Source organism: Carlito syrichta, unplaced genomic scaffold (assembly GCF_000164805.1).
Source record: "Carlito syrichta isolate Samal-C Ts95f unplaced genomic scaffold, Tarsius_syrichta-2.0.1 Scaffold124319, whole genome shotgun sequence".
NCBI lineage: Eukaryota > Metazoa > Chordata > Mammalia > Primates > Tarsiidae > Carlito > Carlito syrichta.
In genome coordinates, this window is record NW_007068415.1 from 56,560 (window position 1) to 73,156 (window position 16,597).

Here is a 16,597-nt window from a genome sequence, read left to right on the forward strand (position 1 = left end):
TAAACACCTAGATTAAGCATTATTTAACTCTGTGGATCATGACTACACCTGAAATGCCAATCAATGAAGGTCATCTTTAGGCTAGCTATGGAGAATAATTTAGTCATTTCAATCTTGCATCTTTCTTTAATATTTCTACTGGTCTTCAGAAACATCTTTTTTTTTTTTCAGGAAAAACTATTGTTATGGACTTCCAAAATATTTAGGTATTACATCCAGTACACCATGATTTAAACTGTAGTGCATGCACATGTACACCCAATCATGTGAACATGGGCATGTGTTTTGTAAAAGTGTGTTTGTGTATCAGTATGGCAGGATACATGGTGAAAAGAAATGAAGAAGTATAAAATATGGCATATGAAATGTAATATAATTCACTTATAGGGTTACAATTTAAGGACACCAGGTATAAACTGTTTTGGTGAGGTTAAAATAACATTTAACTTATGGCTTATTCATTATTAAGAAACTAATCTTAGGAAGCAGCGTAGGGAGATTAATTGATCTTTTCCATTAAATGTTTTATCATCCAGCAATTATACCTGTGCATTTTTTAATCCATTCAAGTATCTTCAGGAGATATGTTACTATACTTGCATGTACCTTAATTCACTTCAACATTTACAAAATAACACTGACAAACAAAACAAAACAAAACACCCATAAACATTAATGAGTATTTTAACAAATGTGACTCTCAAGTAGTTGTCTTAGGATTGTTTTAAGCGACATTTTAAATTCCACATTCTCTGACATTTTCATGTAAAAAAGAGCATATTGATGGATGCTGTAGACACACTTACTTCAGCTACAACTGTGACACTTTATATGTTAAAATAATTTTGTGTATCCATTTTGCATAATATGCTACTCGGACAAAAATACCAGGACGATTTGGAATGGCACATCCACGGCCAGGAACAATAACACCAAGAACCATTCTCATTTTATGTTGTTCACAAATAAGTGGGCCACCATAATCCCCCTAGGAAAAGACATGCAACAACAAAGTGTTATTAGAAATAAAAATAATAATACATTAACGTTATCCTATATAGATGTACATCTCATAGGTACATACACACACAAAAAACAAATAACCGCAATTGAAATATAAAGATAAAAATTAGTGTACTAGACCATTAGCTGTCCTTTTACTGAATTAGTTAGGTAAGACTGATATAAGTACAAAGTTCAAAGTATTCTGTCATGTGTAGAATTCACTTAAGAATAGCTAGACTTTTTGAAAATATTCCCTTATCACCTAAAGTGTGCTTTTCTTTGTTGCATGCGGACTAACATATTGATACTTATTTAATAAGGTATATTTTATATTTAGTTTGAGCTTCTGATGTTCAATGCAGAAAAACTGGAACAAATAGAAAAATAAAAGTAAAAATGACATTTTCTTTTATTTCGAAAGTTTTTATTTCCCTTCACCAACCCTACCCCAAATGATCTTAAAAGTTAAATTTAAAAAATTATAAATGATAAAATAATTATATTGATTATTAAAACAATAATAATTATAATTGTGTTTTCAGGCAAGAATGTTCCTTCACTTACTATTAGTATTAATAGTTAATATTATATTTAACACCCTCCTTTCTGGAGGGTAGCTTATGATTTAATGGCATTTCTTTATAGTAAACCTGTGGTATTATCAGATAGAGATAGATGAGAGTTGAAGAAATAGATTAATTTGTGTTGGTATGTATATATATTTTATTTATATATAATAAATACAATAAATGAATAAACATAATCGATATATTATATATAATAAAAACACATATAAATATAGAATATATACACATATAATTAATACATATAAACAATACCCGTATTGTTATGTATAACCATTACAACTGTGCTATATGATTTTCATGTCCCATGTTGACTCCTAAGAATGTAAAGACTGACTTTTGGTATCCTTATGTGAAGAAAAATGTTTGGACTACATTGATTTTTTTTTTCCCCAACAGTGGTGTGGTGAAGTAAAACTAAACCACCACTAAATTTACTTCTGTGATGCAGATGGAAAAAAAGAGAGCCACTGACATTCTATATTGGGGAAAACCAAGGTGGGGATTACGTAGAAAATCAAACAGTAAGGAAAAACAGTTTATTACAAGGGACTTTGTATAAACTATGCCACATGAGGTAGTAACACTGATTCTTAAACAAATACACCAGAGATTACTAATACGAACGCGTCAAAGTAATTCACTCTGGAGACTTTCACAAAATGTGATGTTATTTCTTTATACACTTGGGAGATTTCTACTTCAAATTTATTTCACGGTTAAACTACCTTAATTTAAATGTCAATGATGCAGTCTTTAAAAAAATTCTGGAAGATAAGACTTTGGAGAAGTGGCAGAATCAATTTGAAGTCAAGTCTCAACAACAAGGATGAAAATAATAAATATGGTATAAGGGAGAAATATTTCAGTGCTAAAGTAAGGTAACAAAACATGTACAGTTGATAAACCAGATTAACGGCTATTCTTAAAAAGCAGTTGTCAGCCAGGCTCGGTGGCTCAGCCTGTAATCCTGCGCCTTTGGGAGGCTGAGGTGAGTGGATTGCCTGAGCCCGTGGGTTCGAGACCCACCTGGGCAGCGAGACTTCATCTCTACAATAAATCAAAAAATCAGCTGGGCATGGCAGCGCATGCCTGTAATTCTGGCTACTCGGAAGGCTGAGGTGGAAGGATCGCCGGAGCCCAGCAGGTCCAGGCTGCGGTGGCCGGGAGCGGCCACTGCACTCCAGTCTGGGTGACAGAGTGAGACTCCAACTCAAAAACAAAAAACAAAAAAAAGCAGTTGTCAAGTCGTTTTTAGTAATGGCAATAATCCTATGATCTCAAAGACTGAGTCTAGCTCAAAATTTCTGTGCTCATGGGACTCTCATTCCTTTTTTCTCCTAGTAAATTTGTCCTTGATATAATGGCCATGGTAATACTGATGCAATGGAAAGGTGCAGATTTGAAACTGGTTATAAACACATAACATGTTTCTAATCTATCATCTTAAAGCAGCTCTAAAACCCTAATTTAGTAAACACTACCTTTTTGGGAATTAACTCTCAGAGCAAAGTGTATAACACGTGCATTTCAAAACATATTTATATCCCATATTTAGAGCACACATTTTCTAACATATCAAAGAACATCTCACTATTATTGAACTTATTTTATGCTTTGCTCCACATAGTATTTCACAATTCTACAGCTTCAAGACATGGAGAACATGTCTCTCACATTCAAAAGATAACTAAAATAACAATTTAACAGATTGTCTATGTAAAATAGGGATAGGAACACTGCCAAGTTGAAGTAACAGTTGCCTAACGAATAAAAATGTTCAAGTTCTTAAAGTCACAAACTTTGACCTTTAGGTTTTTAAAAATAGAATTTACTTACACACACACACACACACACACACACACACACACACACACACGCACACACACTAGTGTACCCAAAGCCAGATTTAAAAATTTAAAGCGACACATGTATCTTTTAATCATATTATTAATAGGGTTCATTTAAGGAAAATTTGGGAAGATCAAATAAATTTAGAAAAATGTATTATATCAAACTGATTTTAATACTTCCAATATACGTAGCTTTCCCTTAGAGTTTCTTGGCTGTATTCATTTATTGTTCTTTTGAGAGACAGATGTCATTATAGTTTGCTGCTAAGATAACATGGGATAATAGTTATTTTTTCCAATCATCTGTGTAAGAACAAGTTTGTACACAGTGGTTTTGATTTGAGAAAAATAAACAGGAAAAAATAAACACAAAAAATTAAGCTATCGTTCACACAGTGTTTATTCAAAAATTTCCTTTTTACCTCACATGGTCCTGATGCAATCTTTTCAGCCCCAGCACATATTTCAGATTCGTTCAGAGTCACCTTCCCTTGATGATACTGGCTGCATTTCTCATTTCCCATAATATAGAGATGTGCTACTCGTAATACACCATCAGAGTTGATCACTAGAATGATGGGAGTGGGGAACAGTGTATGAGCACAGGGTAAAGTGAAAAAAAATAAGAAACAAAGACTTGTTTTGAATAAAACAAGTATCGCCTTATCTTTTAAAAACTAGCTTACATCCAGTGTAGCCCCAGCCATAAACACTGCAAGTGGTCTTTTCAGGAATTGTGCATCCATAATTAGGTAAATCAATTGTACTAACAAAATCATCCAGGACAGCAGGCCTGAAAAGAGAAAATATGATGGTAAGTCCTCTTGATTGGATTCAACATAAAAATAACATAAAGTATAATGTTCATGTGAGTATGACATTTACAGAGAATGGTTCTTTAAAAAAAAGAAATGTCTAATATATAATAAAATTTGGAGTGTGTAGTAAAGAAATTAGTCATTTATTTGCTAGTATTTAAGCATAAATGGTCGTTGCTATTTTTAATCACTGTTTTACATTTTCAAGTTACCAAGTTACTGTTCACTGAGCTTAAGTTTTAAAGCCTACTGATCAGACTGTTAATCCAACTTTCTTTATTCATTTTTGAAAATTGTGCAAAAACCTATCGCTATACACACACAGGCATGCACACACATACATATATATACATATAACACATGACATATGCTTTTATAATAAGTATATACAAGAAACAAAGTATAGCCACACAGCTAAAGAAAACGCTTCAACAATTCTAATGTAGGTTAAAAATACAAAATCTTCTCAAGTAACTAACCTAGCAAGTTTCAGTAAAACCAGATCTGAACCTTCGGGTCCATATACCAGCTGGGAAACATTTAGAACCTGCTTGCGTTTCTCATCTCCTCTTCCATGGACATCATGAACCCCAAGCCAAGCTTCATAATCTTTCAAGTCTCTGTTTTCAAGTAAAAATTTAAAATGTAAAATATAATTTCCAAATTGTGTAATATTATTTCCATAGACTGTTATTTTAGCTCATGAAGGCACACAAGCACCTAAATTTAAATTTTGATTTAAAGTATAATAAAGAACAACATATTTGTTATGGATGATTCTAAATACTATAAGCAGACAGAGCTTTTAAACTGCTGAAATTCTAAATAGTTATTTTAAAACTTGAGTATGCTTGCTGGAGAGTAAGTCATATGTGAAAAAATTCTCAGGTAAAGTACTTTACATGAATTATAATTTGCTTGCAAATTTTTCTTTATTTATCTCTGCTATGTATACAATTGACTTGATAATGGTGGTTGAAGTTTTATACACACAAAATCAAATTGACTGTTGAAAAGCAGGATGTATGCTATCTTTTCCTTAGGTTAATTTTCACTGAAAATTTTGCCCAAGATGATTCTGAGGCTGGTTCTACATAAGAAAAAAAAAGTGAGGACCGAAAAATATCTGTTGATAATTTAGCGGAAAAAAAAAATTCTTTTCAGAAATGTAGGAATCAAGTGGAAGGTTGTGGTATAAATTATTTACATAATTTGAGCAAATGTTCCCTCCAACTGAGAGAATGCTAGTTGGAAAAATAGGTAAACTGAAGTGGTACCCAATAAGTAAATATCAGTTAAGTCAAAGGAAGCTTTGTAAGCTACATTCTTAAAAGAAATTAATTTGTTCACCCCATGCTGTTGAACTTCTGTAAAACGAATATATGCATCCTAACTCTAATAGCTAAGTGGAAGACATATATATTTTTAAAACCTCAAAACAAATATTGGTTTCAAAAGCACTTTACCGAGAAGGGAAACATTGCCTTGCAGTAAGAACCCAACTTTCTTTTATCAACGATCCTCCGCAGATATGTTTATTTCTATGAGAAAGAAGAAAGAGAAACAAGTAACATCTGTGCAGAAAGAGTGACTGCCAATTAATGCAAAATCTGTGGCGTCGTTTTTTTTGGTTTGTTTTTTTGGGTTTTTTTAAACAAATGCACTGCAGAGGAAAATGCAGAAATTAACCCAACTGGAATAAAATGAGTAGTCCTTTTATCTGAAGGATGATATTCAGAGACTGTAGCATTAACATTTTTTTAAAAATAATGCGATTACAATTTTATGAAATCAATTTTACTTTTGTGTAAAGAGCTCAGTTATTATACACCAGTATCCATTCCCAACACAAATATTCACATGTATGTGCATCTATCCTTGTGAGAGAAAATATATGCTACAAATATAGGATAATTAGAATTTTTAAAATGTGGACCTATTTTAAATTCAGTGTTTGATTAGGAAAAATGCAAAGTTGAGTTTTTATTTAAATTCTGAAAACGCTCTGGTAGTAGAAATAAATATTATTTGTATCCTATTTATTTCTTCAACTACCACTATGTGGTATTGATATGTGAACTTAAAATATAACTGAGTTTGAATAAATTTTTGTTCAGTGTAAGATCAGCAATACACTATTTCATTTATAAATATAAAACAGTTTTGCAAGACAAATCATTTAGGAAATTGTAAAATATTTGTAGAGAATACTGAGTATTAGGACATTTATTTTCTGATATCCAAAATCTATAAATCCATTCTTTTTTTGGCAGAGGCATGGATAAAGTGCAAATTTTCACAATTTACATTTCCAAAGAGTACAGATGTTCAGTGCTTCAGAGGGTAACACTAGAAAATTCCCAGACTAAGACCACAGTTATTTATGGACTTCACCACACAAGAGGATAAGAGTATATATCGAGTTCTAATTTCTATTCCTCTCAGTATGTATTTTGGAAGAATAACCAAGCAGATGTTGTTCCTAAGAACTTGGATTTAAAAGGAAAAAAATTTCTAGAAGTTACAGTACTCTGATCTGATGGAAAAAAAAGGGCTTCACCTGCTTCTATAAAAACAGAGATTACCACAGGAGTATCCTTGTTTATTCTATTGTTGGTTAAAAAATAATTTAGAAGTCTATGTCTTCCTTTTCCCTCTGCATTATAAGATTAGCAAAGAAGCACTAATTAACTTAGAGATGTGGATTCTTGGAACATTTTCTGTAATAAGGAAAATTAAACACTCCAATAAATGTAAAGTCTTTATTAAATCCTTATATAACACAATTAGCACAGAAAATAGTTTCACAATTCTTTCTCAGTATTACACATCTAGTACAGCTACACTACAATTATTGGCATAAATATTTATAAAATCTGATGAGCTATAAGTTATCCCTGAAAAGGACATACAAAAGAACTTACACCATCTCCTACAAAATTACTGTCACTTAAGGTCATTGTATATCAAAGGATATAAACTCTTGAATGCCAAGAATTGATTTATTCATATAATGACTTTGGTTTCAGTTGTCACTATTCTATTTTATTATAAATGTGATTTAACGATAGTAAAAAAGATATACTTTCTTCCTTTACTCTAGGAGGTTTAGGGTGAAGGAATAGGATAGTTTCTAAAAGAGGAGAAATTCAAGTTGAGATTTGAAGAATGAGAAAGCATTTTCAGGCATTAAACATAGAGGAAAAAAAGTACAACATGCAGTGGGAACAACATCTCAAAGGCCTGGAGGGAAAAACATGTGCTGTCTAGAAAATCAGAGAAAATGTGCTAGATTCAGGTGTATTTTGGGGTGTGTTGCATGATGAGGTTCTGATATGGATAGAGACATAGATCTTTTAGCATTCTAATCACCATAGAGAATAACGTATGCAATAAATAAAAAATTGTAAGGTCAGATTTAAGTTAACTTGTATTTATAATATTTGATTGTCTGAAATATTTATTAAGCTTAATTTTCTTTAGTGACATGATTTGCAAAGTGATTTTACATAGAGTATGTCATTGCAAGCAAACTGAGAAACAGACTTATCAAGAATTGTTTATCCATACTGTTAATATTATATCAAGATTACTAAAAAATCAATATAGTGTGTTAATCTTTATTGTAATTATAAAATATTCTAAAATTCAAAATTGCCATTTTTCATTTAAATGACAAGGAAAACATCAGAAATTAAAAAAATATAAAATGTCTGATATGATTATGCATGCATGTTAGAAAATAAACTCATTCTAGATTAGAAAATTAATAACACGTATTACAATCTCTATGTTGATATTAGGGTATAAATTGGCCTCTATATAGTTATTTTTTGCTTATTCAGAACCAAAGTGTATTTTGGAATCAGGAACAATGCCAACACATATGGATGGTTCCATTGTGAGCATTTAGAAAGTCACTATCTCTGAAGGCACAAACTGCAAAGGTCAGAGCTTTCAGTTTGGCAAGCAGAATGTGATTAGTCCCCTCTTTTACCTTCTCAGTTAAGTGCTATAAGGATGACACAACCTTTATGACCACATGTAGACATATTTCTGGGAATATAACTTCAGCAAATAGTCTGAATATGTCTGATGTGCTTTTATTAATAATTACCTGTACTTCAAACTAACCATCCATCCTACATTTGTTCGCGTTGGAATCCCATTTACAACTCTCAATTGTTTTGTTTTGGCACAAGATATTACAGGATCTGAAAACAGAATCAAACGTTTTAAAATAACATTTTGAAATAATCAGTGCCTGTCAGTTTCCTTAACTATAATAATCAATAGACAGATGTAACTATTGTTTGTTATTGAGTCAAATGAAAAGTTTGGAGAAAGAGTAGTTTTATATGACCACAGTACCATGATAGTCCCTAATGTTTACCAACCTTATCTAGGGAGGTGAGTGACACAGAAAAACTAATCAACTCCAGGCAGACAGGATTGCCATACTAGTAACAGGGCGTCTGCTCACCATGTGCTAAGATCAAGTTCATCAGGCCTAACACTAATGTATTTCCTTCACTACCCTCAGCATCAAGTGAACCAGGATTATTTATAGTGTTTATTTCTAAATGTCAATAGAAATCAATAGACTGAGGAAGAAAATAAAACCGAACAACATTTGGTTATTACTTCTGAACTTGTACATTATGAATGTAGAGCTATTTTGAAACATGTTACCAACATTAATTTACTGAAATTATATCCAAATGACATTATTATATTCAAATTATTATGTCCAAATTGCATAAACAGAATTCTTTGGAGTAAATGTTTTCCTGATCTTCTCTGTCCTTCATCTTATCCTCTCTATTTCCATTTTCTTCCTTAGCCCGGGGCACAGCAGGTGGTCTTTTAAACCAAAACACTCAAGTGACCTCCTCCAGCTCAAGAAATATGTGAAAATCAAAAACAAGCAACTCCCAACAGATTCTTAAACTGAGGATTAACTGAACCTCTCAGATTATATAATCTTTTGACTAATAGACTGTAGGCCATGCAAAAAGCTTTCAACCAAGAGCACTGAATAATTTTGCAATTTTCAGGTTTCATTCTTTCTGACTTTAGCATCCTGATTTTATTTAAAGGATTGGGTATAAAAAGGTGGTCCATTATATGCATTGTGCCCCAAAGTAAATGTAAATGCTGTCTTCAAAATCACATCTAACATCTTATAGATTTTCTGAGGGATAACTGAATTTTCATACTCAGTTGCCTTTGAAACTCCTTTATACCTACATGCAGAAAAAAATACTTTGAAAAGAAAAACAAAAACTTATTTTTATGAAGCAAATTAATACAGATAATTTTCTATGAATAAAATAGCGATGTTATTTCTGACACATAGAGACTTAAATATATTTTATATTTTAAAAGATTACTTACGGTCTAAATTGACTATTGTAGGTGTGGTATCACCTTCACCTGTAAAAACAAATGTATAGATACATAATAATTCATATATACATGTTTCTATTATATAAAACTAAAGCTATATATTAAAATCCAAGTATCCATGAATTGGAATATTTATTGAAGTTCTTTATATTTTACTCAAAGGTAAAATGTAATAGTACTCTTTTGAGTAATTATGAATCAGTTTTGCCAGATGATATTTTAGGTATATGTTAACTGGTACTAGGTAATGTGAGCAGAGTCTTATTTTATGACTATGAAGGCTTTAAGGTGTGTAGTTTGACGGCCATTGACAGCTTGAATTACATTGCTGGCATAAAGGAGCAGCCTAATTCTACCAAGATGCCCAACAGTGTATACAATGGGCATTCCACTGAACAGCACTAATGCACCTAATTGTTTGCTTGGATGCTTCATATAGAAAGGCCATACTGTTTTTACTATAATTTACATCATTGCCATTTTTTGGTGAAAATTTTTATTTTTATATGGTTAAGGATAATTGAAACTACTCATACTTCAGAAATTTCTGCAGAAATTCTAAAAGATAGGAATCCATGTACAGATAACAAAATATAATGATGTTTTCTAGTTAGAATATTTCAAAGACTGTTTTTCCCAGATGTTAGTAAAAAAATAATAATAAGCATGAGAAGAGAACACTGAAGATTAACTCTAGTTAATCTTCACAATCTAGTTAATCTAGTTAAAATCTCATAACTTACAACATTTTCATCTCTATTGGGGTTTAATTGCGGCAAAGAGGAAGGCTTGGAAGATGCTAGGATTTGGAAATACTTATGCAGTAATAAATGAGACACAAGACATTTCCTGGAGCTTAACGTTTAACTTTTTATAATTGATGGCATAGAGTTCAGTCAGGCACTGTTTAGACCCAGATGGTTGTTAATGCCTGGAAATGCACTGTGCGCAAATAAACCAGCAGCAAAACAATAATGGCATATGGACTCCTTTGTAAAAGATGCAAATTTGATTGTTAATTATGAGGCTAGTTGAGAGAATTAATACATGCTTATTCATGTTAATTTTCCAAATCAAGATATTTTCAAAGCAATTTCTTTCTCTTTCCCCTCAGTTTATCCTAGAGGAGGGTTTTATCTTAGAGTCAGTTGAGGTCAATATTTTAGTTCATAGCATAATTTAAGATCAAGGCAGACTATGGTAATGAAAACATCAAGAATATTTATTTTTCCATAAAGTCAACTGCTTGAAAATGTTGAAGTGAGAAAGTAGATATTTATTTCTTATATTGTGATGAGAAAGACCAAACTATTGATTCTATTTTTAAATGTATATTAAGTCTTATTCCTAAGGATCAAGTTAATATGTCGACAAAGCACTTAGTTCATTCTTGATCTTAGCAAAATACTTAAGTTTTCAAAAATTTACAGATATTGTAATTCTGGGTTTAACAATGAATAGCAAAATATATGTTTGTGTCCTATAATTCACAATTTTTCGTACTTTAGAATAAGTTGAAATACCATTTTAAATTAGATTTCTGCAGATTCTGGTCTGGTGGCTGGATCCTGAACTTTTAAAAAGCATTCTAAGTTCTTTTGTTGTACACTTTGAGCAAAATTTTTATAAACTCTCTAGGTCATTCCCATTTCACGATCAAATACTATTCTCACATTTCTTCTTTTACTTTCCCTACTCTCTCTACCACATTACCCATGTCTGAAAAAAAATATGTGATACCAAACTTATTTTGTATTGGTTCTACTTAAATTTGAAGAAGAAAAACTTGTCAATGATAAAAGTTTTAACAATGGAAGAATAGATTGTATTGTGTGAGGTAGAGCCTGTATTTGTAGGGCCTCAGAACCAAACATGAACTGTTACTGAAAACATAAGGAAACTCTTCTTTTACTATATTTTTAAAGCTTCAACTCAAGTTTAAACATTTGTGAACATCACATGTTTCTCCAGGCAGACATCTATGTTCAAATTTTCATTTCATATATTAATATATATTTATTACATGATTTTGTTTTATAATTGTTTTCATAAATGTCTCCATCTTATACTGTAAACTATTGAGGTTAAAGGGTAGTATTTATATTTTTATATACCTAGCATATTATATACAGAGTTTTGCACACAATAGCTGCTCAATAAAAAATAATGAATAAACTAATAAATAAAAACGGAAATAGAAATTAAGTTGAGTATGTAACATGTCCTATTCACAATAGTCTCATATGATAGTACTTTTATTATACAATCTTGCAAATACAGAAAATGAGTCATAAGTAGGTTGAGTAACTTGCCCAAGACACTTATAATGTGATGGTTCTAGAATTCTTACTCAGGAAGTCAGAGTTAAAGTTCTTAACCATTCAACTTTCAATAGTTAAAACTTAAGATTTTCTAAGCTATACTAGAAAAAGTATATTTTAACTAAGCTTAAAATGTAACATTATTTTCTAAGCATTTTAGAAAAATAAATTAAAACCTTTACATGTGTTACATGAGAAATCTGCAGTGTGAAAATGATGTATACAGTTTCTGCAGTTATATAAGTAACTAGAACTCATAGCTTCTAAAGATAAATGTCGTTAGCCTTTCACCAGGGAGAAAATGTAAATAAATCTGAGCTATAAATATTAGTTGGAAAAATGACAGTGTAAAAATCCTTATTGAAATTAATGTTTAGCATACATAGAAATAAAAATGAGTTATCTGCAATAGCATTTAATCAAATACTAGCAATACGCTAAAGTTTTTCAATAGCACATTACTTTTAGTTTAAAAATATTAATTGAAAAAAATTTGAAAAATTTTAAATTATTAGAGTCCTTTCTCCCTTAGTTCAGCTTGTAAACCAAATCACAGTGCCCTGAGATTTCTACAGGAGCATTTTATTCTTAACTACACATGTGTGCTAGATTGAGAGACTGTGATTTTTACAAATCTTAAATTCAATGGAGAAAGAAGTATAACCTGTTTTAGAAGCCAGATGACTGACATTTTTTCTTCTTAGAGCATGGTATATTCTATGTGCCTCTATAATTTTTAATCATAAAGACTCCACATAAAGATATTGTCATAAAAATAATAATTACAAAAACTATAATTTAAAAAATATTTTTTAATGACATCCTCTGGAGAAGTAGGTCTGCTTGTTTGCTTATTTGAGTATTAACACTTGAAAGACATCTTTCTTGAAAGAACATTTTCAGGGCCTATGTAAAATGCTAATATGGGAAAAGTACAGAACATAGGAAAACACTATTAATTTGAAAGGCTATGATAGTGTCTGACAGAAAAAAAATATAATAATTGGAAATATCATTTATTTGCAAACATATAAGTTGCTTAGTAATTTATTATTATAAAGAATGTCCCAACATACTCAAAACAGGTTGAACAATTCCAAGTCTTAATTATAGATATTTGATTAGCCTATTTAAGAAGTTTGCCTTTTAATCCTACAATTTCATGAAACATGACTAGTGTTTCCACTTGAGGTGAAAATTCAATCTTTAATTTGATATAAATTCTGGAAAAAAATAGACTTGTGTTTGTATTTCTTTGTTATTATTATTTTTATTTTAAGGGTGTGGGATACAATTCAGGGTTAGGCACATATTTCGTTTTTAAAGCAACATTATTAATTTTTCAACTGAATCTCCTTTTAGAGTGGATATTTTTACTGCTATTCTTATGGTACTTGCTACTATTATTTTAACAAGGAAAGCATCCTAAAGCAACGTTCTTATTGAATTTTAAAAAATACGTACTTTCCGGAAACAAGATACTCTTAACATGTGGTCAAGGATGTTTGCTGTAAACATGAGCTATAGATAAGTAGTGTAAAATGGTTTCTTAATACTGATACAGCTTTATAAAAAGAATTTTTCACTTAATAACATATTAAAGGCATATTTCCACCTCAGTACATATTGATCTATATCAGTGGTTGTCAGTAGGGATAATTTTGCCTCCAAGGGGTCACTGGCAATGTCTAGAGATATGTTTGATTGCCACTACTTGGTGCAGGTGTGGTGCTACTGGCATCTAGTGGATAGAGGCCAGGGATACTACAAAACATTCTACAATGCACAGAACAGCCTCCCACTACAAAGAATTATCTAACCCCAATAGTCCATGTGCCAAGGCTGAAAAGTCCTCATCTATATCAATGGTACTATTGCTTATGATACATTTTCCCAAACTGACTTCCAGGCAGAATTTTCAATTAACACTGAAAGTAGCATAGTACTGAAAGAGAGCTTGATTACTCAGACTGATTACTAATATTGACTATTGACAATCATTTTATTTGCCAACATGATAGGTAGAAATGATTTCTCATGCTGTTTAATTTCATTTTTTTCTTGCTAGTATTAATGTATTTACATTTCATTATTAACTATATTCTAGAAGTTGTATTTTCTTCTGAGTTTTCACATCTTTTTGTTATTGATAGATACAGAAGCTCCTTTATATGAAGTATATTAGACATGAATTTTATATGAAGTATATCAAACATGTATTATGTGTTCTACTTATGTATTTTACTTTGTACATTGATGCCTTTTAACAAAGTCATGTTGGACTCAGATAAGTCATGTTGGACTCAGATAAATCTCCAGGTTCTTCTTATTTTTGAGTTAAAGAACTGCCGGGAGTGGGAAGGCACATCTTATCAATAAAGGTACCTGCATAATGAACATTTGCATACCTAAGCCTGAATTGTAGCCCACATCTTTAAAATAAAAACATTAAAAGCTAAAAAAAAGAAAGAAAGAAAGAAGGAAAGGGAAAAAAGAGCTGAGAAGGAGATGGAAACATCACCATTTCGTCTACTCATGAGTCTTTTAGTGGGCTGGAGACTTTGCTGAGATATACTATTCAGAGGCTGAACTGGTAGTATTGGTCCTGGAGTGAGGGTGGGGAGATCCTTCCAGCCCAGTCATACTAGAACCATAGCCATTTATTGCTTCTGGATCCCAAATAGAAATCTTCTGAGGAAAGAAAATCTATAAAATATTAGCAGAATTTCTTCTTACCTAGAAGAGTGGAGAGATACAGAGAGAGAGAGAGAGAGAGAGAGAACGTATGGTGTGTGTGTGTATCTCTGTGTGTTGCCCTCTGGAGCATTCTCATTTGGGGATCAACTCCAGACCTGTATTTTTTCTAACTCTGATTAAGGTATCATTTTAGAGGAGATGCAGTATAGGAGTATATTTTAAATGTTTTACATGAAAAAGACCTCTAAGTGTACTTACAACGAGAAATAGGGCAATAATCCCAAGGAATGAGTGGGTTCCCTGTGTAGCACCAGGGCCCATGGGCATCATCATCTGGATTCCGGCAGTAATTCTCATTCAGCTTACTAGCATCTGGCTCCCAGAAGATATGACTGCAGAAAAAATAAGCTTTGAACATCACAAGATGCTCATCCCATCCAAGAGAAACAAAATATTAAAAGACGATATAATCCTAGCACATTATTATTATTGTAGATAGAACACAAGCTTCTACTTGAGGTAAATTTCAGTTATTTTGCTTGATTATCTACTTTGTTGCTGCTGCTGTTCTTACAGTTGGGAAACAGATTTTCTAACTCGGGAATATGAAATAGGGCACTATAATCAGCATATATAAAATGATGAGAAATTTTGTGACTGTGCCTCTATTTAATTATTGCAATGGCAAAGTGACAATAACTCTGTGCATGGAAATAGAGAAGCACTGTCTAAAACAAGCACTGTCTAAAACAAAGATTAAAGTGATAAAATACATAGAAAATATAAGCTATTGTGACCAGGCTCAGTGGCTCAGCCTGTAATCCCAGCACTTTGGGAGGCCGAGGTGAGTGGATTGCCTGAGCCCGAGGGTTCGAGACCCACCTGGGCAACTTGGCGAGACCTCATCTCTACAACAAATCAAAAACTAGCCGGGCGTGGTAGCGCGCCCCTGTAGTTCCAGCTACTTGGAAGGCTGAGGCTGAAGGATTGCCAGAGCCCAGCAGGTCGAGGCTGCGGTGGCCGGGAGCGGCCACTGCACTCCAGTCTGAGTGACAGAGTGAAAAAAAAAAAAAAAATATAAGCTATTGTAAAAGCATTTTTCACACTTCAGATACATATGAAACATCGCTAGCAATATCATTATGACAAAGAACAGAAAAATACACTGTAAATTAATAATGATATGCTAATGAAATTATTAAATTCTAAATTTTACTGATCATATAATTACAAATATGATTTTCTGAAAGATAACTGAATAATACCTCGTTTTCTAATTTACATCTTAACTAAATTTATCACAAAAGACAGGCAAAAATACTATATATTATTTTATAAGACCATGTCCATACATGTAACATTAATATTTACACTGACTTCAGTAACATCAGTGAAGTCAAATTTTACATGGCCACTCAAAATCAAGTCATGAAAATGATATATCTAACTAAATTTGTTGTGTTAATTGCTATTATTCTTGAATATGTGTCATTTTAAATAAATTTTTTTTTTTTTTTTTGAGTTGGAGTCTCACTCTGTCGCCCAGACTGGAGTGCAGTGGATGTTCCCAGCCACCGCAGCCTCGACCTGCTGGGTTCCAGCAATCCTTCCGCCTCAGCCTTCCAAGTAGCTGGAACTACAGGTGCGCGCTACCACACCCGGCTAAATTATTTTTTATTTATTGTAGAGATGAGGTCTCACCAAGTTGCCCGGGTGGGTCTCGAACCCTCGGGTTCAGGCAATTCACTCACCTTGGCCTCCCAAAGCGCGAGATTACAGTCTGAGTCACCGAGCCCGGCTTAAATAAATTTTGAAAGAGTTTGAACATAGAAACTTGAACTATATTTCTGGACCAAGAACAATAGCAAAAACATATAGTACTTACTACCTGCCAGATTATGCTTTAAGTT

At 32.2% G+C, this 16,597-nt stretch overlaps 1 protein-coding gene across 5 annotated transcripts in view; it reads right to left on the minus strand.

Annotated features, from left to right (window-relative positions):
* Positions 1 to 364: 364 nt before the first annotated feature.
* The window catches only part of HGF (hepatocyte growth factor), a 73,159-nt gene continuing 56,926 nt past the window's right edge, over positions 365 to 16,597 (minus strand). For 3 of the 5 annotated variants that reach the window (XM_021707774.1, XM_021707775.1, XM_021707772.1), the window contains 8 exons: positions 14,946 to 15,079; positions 9,658 to 9,696; positions 8,378 to 8,474; positions 5,727 to 5,801; positions 4,740 to 4,886; positions 4,129 to 4,235; positions 3,865 to 4,010; positions 365 to 988 (listed from right to left, as the gene is read on the minus strand). In XM_021707774.1, coding sequence (XP_021563449.1) covers positions 812 to 988; positions 3,865 to 4,010; positions 4,129 to 4,235; positions 4,740 to 4,886; positions 5,727 to 5,801; positions 8,378 to 8,474; positions 9,658 to 9,696; positions 14,946 to 15,079 — 922 coding nt within the window. In that variant the 3' untranslated portion in view covers positions 365 to 811. The remainder of the gene's footprint in view (positions 989 to 3,864; positions 4,011 to 4,128; positions 4,236 to 4,739; positions 4,887 to 5,726; positions 5,802 to 8,377; positions 8,475 to 9,657; positions 9,697 to 14,945; positions 15,080 to 16,597) is intronic. The other 2 variants (XM_008048539.2, XM_008048540.2) reach the window with 1 other exon arrangement.